The sequence below is a fragment of the Mastigoproctus giganteus genome, chromosome 3 (genome assembly GCF_048544385.1).
Source record: "Mastigoproctus giganteus isolate SK-2022 chromosome 3, ASM4854438v1, whole genome shotgun sequence".
In the NCBI taxonomy this organism is placed as follows: Eukaryota; Metazoa; Arthropoda; class Arachnida; order Uropygi; family Thelyphonidae; genus Mastigoproctus; species Mastigoproctus giganteus.
This window is the reverse complement of record NC_143577.1, coordinates 202,837,790-202,844,654: the sequence shown is the minus strand read 5'-3', so window position 1 is coordinate 202,844,654 and position 6,865 is coordinate 202,837,790. Positions and strand designations below refer to the sequence as shown.

The window sequence follows — 6,865 nt, the reverse complement described above, 5'->3', positions numbered from 1 at the left end:
TCTCGTTTCTTATCATTTAAAGGAAACTTATCACAACAACGGATACAGTTGGTTACTTAATGGGCGATATAGATGCTACGCGACTAAGGCCATGTTGGTTCGTGTATACTGCCTGTTCGTTTCGTGTTGTCTGCGGTCAATTTGCTGTTTACTGGAATACAAAACCATGATACCTTCACCTGAGACCGATTAACTCGGCCACGTTGTGAAAAAGGCCCATAAAAATTCCGATGTCATCGACGAGACTCGGACTGAGGTCTTTTCCACCCGGTTTGGGGAGGACAGATATTCTACCAACTGTGCTACCCACGAGGGAACAAGAAATTTGAGTCCTGTTTTGAAAAAATATATAATAGTGGTAAGGAACTATTTTGGGGTGCGTGTAAACCCATTCTGCTTTCGACCTTTAGTGGGTTATCTGATATGACTTCTAGCCTCTAAAAAGGTTGCATTCTTCTGGTTATTAGTTTATCCGGGTATTGTAAAATGACTATATATGGCGATACCGTGGGCTCTGTGATCAACATTCTTATCAGCTGTGATAAAAGAGACCATCGATATAAAATACCATAAATTGCAGTATTGTTTATAAAGGGTGATGGTGGGGACGTTTTCTATTTCAGCTATATATATATACCTCTGCCATTAAACCGCTTATATTTTAAATCCATTGATAATCGGATTATTTGTCTGTGTTCATATTATTTCAGATCGTTTTAAATTGTTTCCTAAGGACACATCGCATCAAAGGCAGAAAAATATCCCTTGGTGATATGGAAGCTGCAGATTACTGCTGCATTGCAGCTGATGTTGATGGTGTTAGCCAATCTCCAAAAAGGTCAGCAAAGAGTGCTGTCTTTTCTGAATGGGGTAAACAAGGTATGATCCTGAGTGTCTTTATTTTCACAACGTTCGAGAGTGTTTCAAATAACCCTTGAATTCAGGACTGCCCTATTTACTTTAAATCTAGTTGCACTCTACTGTCATCTGGTGGCATTACATTACATTAACTGCAGAGTTACAATGGTAAGATGCGTATATTATACAATGTTCAACAAATCCGTTGCCTAGCAAAGTTTATTTAGAGTTTATAACTTGCATACTTTATTACAAGATGAGCATTATTGTTATAAAATAAATGGTCTAACTAAATTTATTTGTAATCTTTAGTTCAGTCCATTAGTAAAATAGTTTTTTAAATTTTTTTGCATTCAAACGTGATATTGTATTTCAACTGGTTGATTGACCAAGGTCTAGTTTCATAAATTGAAATCAATATCTCCATAGGGACAAATTGTAGTGTGACATCTCGAGCCTTGCAATCTCCTATCTCTCTGCCTGCGATGTTTTTATCCAACTACTGTGAGTGAACGTGCAAAATTATGGTTGCACTACATCTTGGAACCAACACAGGTATCGTTAAAGATCACAAAAAGGTAAGTGGATTACAGTGTTCCAAAGAGTTCATCTGAAATCGTTGTAATGGTTACTTTAGGGAAAATTGGGTACTGCTGGAAACTATTCTGAGGGACTGAATTCTGAGGGACTGAACCAAATACTGCTGATAAAATAAGTAAAATATAAAGTATGTACAAAGTTGCTAATTGAAAAATTATTGATAATTTTAGTTTATTAATTAATAATTAATAAACTATAAATGATCTTTCTCTGGATCCACAAAAACTGTTGCTGCACACCTCCTACAATGATAGTACACATTTATTCAAAAACGGGTGTTTTTATCTTTTTTATTATTATAGATACAATGGAGGTTCAGCTCAACTGTGTGATTTCTAGGTATAATTCATGCATAAATTAAGCCTGCACTTGTATACTTGTCTTTAAGCCCTCGTGGGTAGCAGTCGATAAAATTGCTGTCTTCCCCACACCAGGAGAAAAAGACTTGAATTTGAATCCCCTCGATGACGGGAGGAATTTCTATAGGCATTTTTCACAACGTGGCAGAGTTAATGGGTCTCAGGAGGAGGTAGCATGTTTTTTTCTCCCGGAAACAGGGTTTTATCGTCTAGAAAACAGCAAATCGATCACAGAACACACGCAATTTAATATGTACAGTGCGGTATGGCTAAGTTTCTGATCCCTCTAAATCCTACAAAACCAACAGACAATGACAAATAAAAGTTTTCTATTTTACAATAAATTATGGACTTATTGTAACCAATGGTTGACTGATCTCGAAGCTGAAGGCAACTTTTCACCGCTCCCGTGAGAGTGGCGCTATCGGATTGTTAATAACATACAGCTGGAGAAGAGATAAGAGAATGAAGTTCGTTATGTTTATATCCAGATAGGAGGAAAGTTATCTTTACAGTTAAAAGAACTGTCTATAATGTGGTGCTAGATACATCACAGTTTTAACTCTCACTGAACAATACTGCCATACACCTTACTGAATGACGTCAACATTTTTATTTTACAAGTGAAATAAAGTTCTGTTACACTGATGGTAACCTCTTAAACGGGCGAAGAGCAGCATGGTCTGTGTACAGTGAAAAGAAAATTAGGTTTTCTACAAAGCCTCTCAACATCTCATATTGCGCAACACAGATTTGGACAAAAGATTATTGACGAATCACTGAAGAAACTGTCGTGCTACCCTTCCGAGGTCACGTGGAGTGCGCTTCTGTTAGAAATAGGAGCATAATGGTACGACAGTGGTGGTACCAGTATGCTCCTATTTCCATTTCATCATAACATCATTAAAGAGGAGTTTGGATTGTGTGGGCTGTCGGAAAGTACAGGAATTGACAAGCCAGCAATGTGATATCCGACAATAAACACCCCACGCAAATTCCATCTGCTTGGCTATACCTGTCATGACGAAAACAACTAAATTGCGTGGCTCATGTTCCTTTTTATAAACACGTCTGATTCACTTGTTTATTTTGGAAGGTTTTATCGACTGTGACAATTTAGGTTGTCCGGTCTTTTCCTCCAAGCGTAGAAGGACAGTTATTGTATCTACTATGCTATTCGCGAAGGCAATGTCTTCGGTACTGACTCTGTGGCAGTCATGTAAAACTGCACATGTTGCTTGCCTGCACCTGTTGGCATCCATATTTTTAGAGACAACTACGAAACAGTGCACGTGTGTACGCGTATTATTCCTTGTCTGTTAGGTTGTGTATTTGAACTAATTAGGGCTGTCTGCTCTCTTAATTTACATATAATAAGACAGCAAGCAGTACACGTAAAGTGAAAGACATTCTAAACAAAGTTCTTTTAATACGTTTCGATTTGAATTAAGTAAAAAAAGCAATAATAATCCTTAAATATGTGCAGAATTTTTTCGTATTTACAGTTACGAGGCAGAACACAAACACCACGTACAGGAAAGAAAGATACACATGTTAAATTTCGCGCACTTGAATGACAACTGTCTTCGAGTATCATGTATGGTTGCTACGTATGCACTTGTATTGAACCATTTCATTTCGAAGACAGAGAGAGAAAGAGAGAGAGATGAGAAAACTCCAAATAATATTTTTAGCGTTGGTTGTAAATGTGTTGTGTGCAGTTCTGATCCTAATCATTTTATCCGAGAATAAAAGTAAGTAATTTTTTTTAAAATCATTATTATGCATTCTAATGTTTCATTGTAAAACGGCAAACTGATTACCCAATCTCCAAAATGCCACTGAAGCTACTGACAACGGCTTCCAATTCTAAACTTATTCATGTACCACGATGTCTTCTCCAAATAACACTAAAAGTTAGTCTATCCTAGTTTGTCCTACTTGCTGGGAGTAAGGGGAGGTCCCTTTCTTAGTATTCAAGCCCCTTTTTAATCAGTGGGCCTGGATCAAATGCTAACGTTGCTCTGTTAAAGAATATTCGGATTTCTCATTCCACATTACATTTTGAACTGACCAAATGATATCCTTAAATCAGGCACCATTTACTGTCTGTTCTGTTGAACTCCAAGAGAATTTTAGCAGAGAAAGTACGGTTTTTAGGCATCAGCATACAGTAAAGGGAATATATTCTGGACCAGTTTTGGTCAATTTTCCTATTTTTAAGGATGAAAAACCCGAGTTTCTGGACAAAGAAAAAAATGCTGTCTTGCCCAAGTAACTCAGCAAAAGTGTGTTGAGTTGCCTGGTGTGACAAAAGCAATAAAATACAAAATACTTTGCAACCCAAAAGTTTTTGGAGTTTAATAATAATAATAAAACAGTTCCACTTATCTCATATTTCAAGGCGCTGTCTTCTAAGTAAGCCCATCACAGAAAATACACCTAGTCCAGCCATTTTACCATTTTGCCATAAAATATCGAGACACCAGCCATTATCTGATCATAAATGAATCAGATAATGGCTGGCTGGTCTCGACCTGTCCATAAATGAATCCATAATGACAGAGAGCAATTTTAGGATTTAATAAAACCTTCATTACAAACTAAATAATACCAATAAACAAAATGAATCTCGACCTGTCCATAAATGAATCCATAATGACAGAGAGCAATTTTAGGATTTAATAAAACCTTCATTACAAACTAAATAATACCAATAAACAAAATGAATCTCGACCTGTCCATAAATGAATCCATAATGACAGAGAGCAATTTTAGGATTTAATAAAACCTTCATTACAAACTAAATAATACCAATAAACAAAATGAATTTATCATACTAAAGAACGTAGCAAACCCAAGACAGTTCCTTTCCGAATTTAAAACTAGCGTGTCTTAAAATATCAGTCCCCATTCCTCTTTTCATCCCGAGAACTAAATTAGCATCAGCGTGTAACTTTATTAATTTTTTTATATTTTAATGTAAGAGCGCATTTGGCCTTTGCATATTATAAAATGCTGACATTGCACTTTCTGCACATACTGTACTATTTCTGAACAAAGCAACCAAACTTATTATTATTTCCTTCCATCTTTCATAGGTTACGGTAATGAACAGATTTCCGAGAACTGGCTGAGAGTGGCGAAAGAAAATTTCACTTCCAATAGATCTGTTCAAATATATTTTTTGGAGACTTCTGGAAGACCTTACCTGGATGCTCGTCAAACGTGCGCAGTGGAGTCTGCAGCCAAACACCACCCCGGAATGAAAGTAACAGTGTTCATGACAAGTGCAGACATACAAATGACCTCCCTTATGCTGAATATAATCATGGTTTATCCTAATGTGAGCTTCCAAACAATCGACATGCGAAGATTTTTTAACCACACACCACTGAGCGAATGGTTTATGAAATCCAACTGGAGAAAAAGTCCATTTAAAGATGAACACCTTAGTGACGCACTCAGACTTGCTATTATATGGATGTACGGTGGTATTTATCTCGATTTAGATGTTGTAGTGCTACAACCTTTGAACGGATTAAGGAATGCTCTCTTCAGGGAAGATGGTCATAAAGTGGGAAAAGCAATTTTTACTTTTGATCAACGTCATTCCTTCTTGGACCACTGTCTTCATAAATTTTCCCAGACGTATAAAAGAAGTCTGTGGATATACGACGTGCCGAATCTTCTACTACGGGTTTTAGAGTCCCTCTGTGGAATTCATTTCATCACGGAGGCTAAAGAAAACATCTGTAATATTACAATTTTTAATCCAGAAGCAGCGTTCGCTGTGCCTTCGAGCGAATGGGAGAAATACATGAAGAGGTCAGAAGCAAGTAACGCCATATCAAGGTTTTATGGAAGTTATATCATTCACGTGTGGAATAGATTTACCAGGAATATCCCTGTGCTCATTGGAGAAAACTGTGCTTATGAAATTGCAACCAGAATTAACTGTCCCGTGATGTATGCCGAGGCAAATAAATTGGGTCAATTTTAAATGTTCAATTTATCCTTTACTAACATGTCGTTCCTTATGTAAACAATAAAGTTGTTTAATTTTTATGTATCTGTTATCTGTTTATTAAAATATATATGTATACAATGCAAATAACAGTAAAATCTTTAAAATCCCGCACCATCTAGGATTGACAAGTGCCGGATTTAAAAACAAAAGGTTTTGATTTTCTTCCTTGAACAGCGATGCACTTGCATACACAAATAGTCCAGTTGCATACACAATGCAATGGTCTTAATTCTCACAATAAAACAAACTTGCCTTTGTAACGAGTTGGCCTGGAATTGCACTACTTTAGCTGGCTTCACCAAAAGGTAAATATGTAACAAACGTTTTTGTTTCATTTCAACCAAATAAGGAAATTTATTGTAAATTCAGATGAGGACTTTCCAAAAATAAATGAAAACATTTCTTCTGTGAAATATTAGCATTAGTAGAAGCATATGATCAGGAAAGTAAGCTTATACAGCATCAGCAAAATAAGACAACTCCCATTTCACCCATCCCGTCACTCCAAATGTTTGTCTAGTTCTGCCTCGAACTTATTTAAGTTGTTGACGTCCACTACAACAGATGGAAGTTTGTTCCCAAAATATCAGTCAGTCTTTCGCTTAATTGCAGCTAATAAAATAATTTAATCTAAATATAATGAAACATTAGTCCAAAATGCCGCGAACAGTCAGCCAAACAGTTACTAATTTCACTGGTAACTATTCCAGTGTGAAGTGGTTCTCCACCAAGACAATGCCACCCATACGGCTAATATTTTGCAACCAGTGATCACTGCCGTAGGTGCCGAGGTTCTGCCACGTCCCCCTTATTCACCTTATCCCTTATTATAATTTAGTTATATATAACTCATTCATTTACTGTATATCTGCCAAGCGGTGGGCTCGTCCACTATCGAAAGGGGTGACAGTGTCGCGTTGCGCAGGAACCAGGTATCCCATGAATTCTGCCTTTCAGTGTATGTACAGTGTATGCTAGGATCATTGTAAAAAATCTGATCAATTTCAAGTGCTGGTCA

The 6,865-nt window shown here is 36.8% G+C and overlaps 1 protein-coding gene across 1 annotated transcript; it reads left to right on the top strand.

Annotated features, from left to right (window-relative positions):
• The first annotated feature begins 3,463 nt into the window (after positions 1-3,463).
• Positions 3,464-5,820, top strand: LOC150088588 (lactosylceramide 4-alpha-galactosyltransferase-like). The gene is made up of 2 exons (XM_090370244.1): positions 3,464-3,571; positions 4,919-5,820. The coding sequence occupies exons 1-2, from the start codon at positions 3,484-3,486 to the stop codon at positions 5,818-5,820; spliced, it is 990 nt and encodes a 329-aa protein (XP_090226370.1). The 5' UTR covers positions 3,464-3,483.
• Positions 5,821-6,865: the final 1,045 nt, after the last annotated feature.

Bases quoted from the DNA above. Each gene is read 5' to 3' on its own strand.
- LOC150088588 (XM_090370244.1), top strand. From the start codon at position 3,484: ATGAGAAAACTCCAAATAATATTTTTAGCGTTGGTTGTAAATGTGTTG. The intron at 3,572-4,918 runs GTAAGTAATTTT...CATCTTTCATAG, and splicing joins CATTTTATCCGAGAATAAAA to GTTACGGTAATGAACAGATT.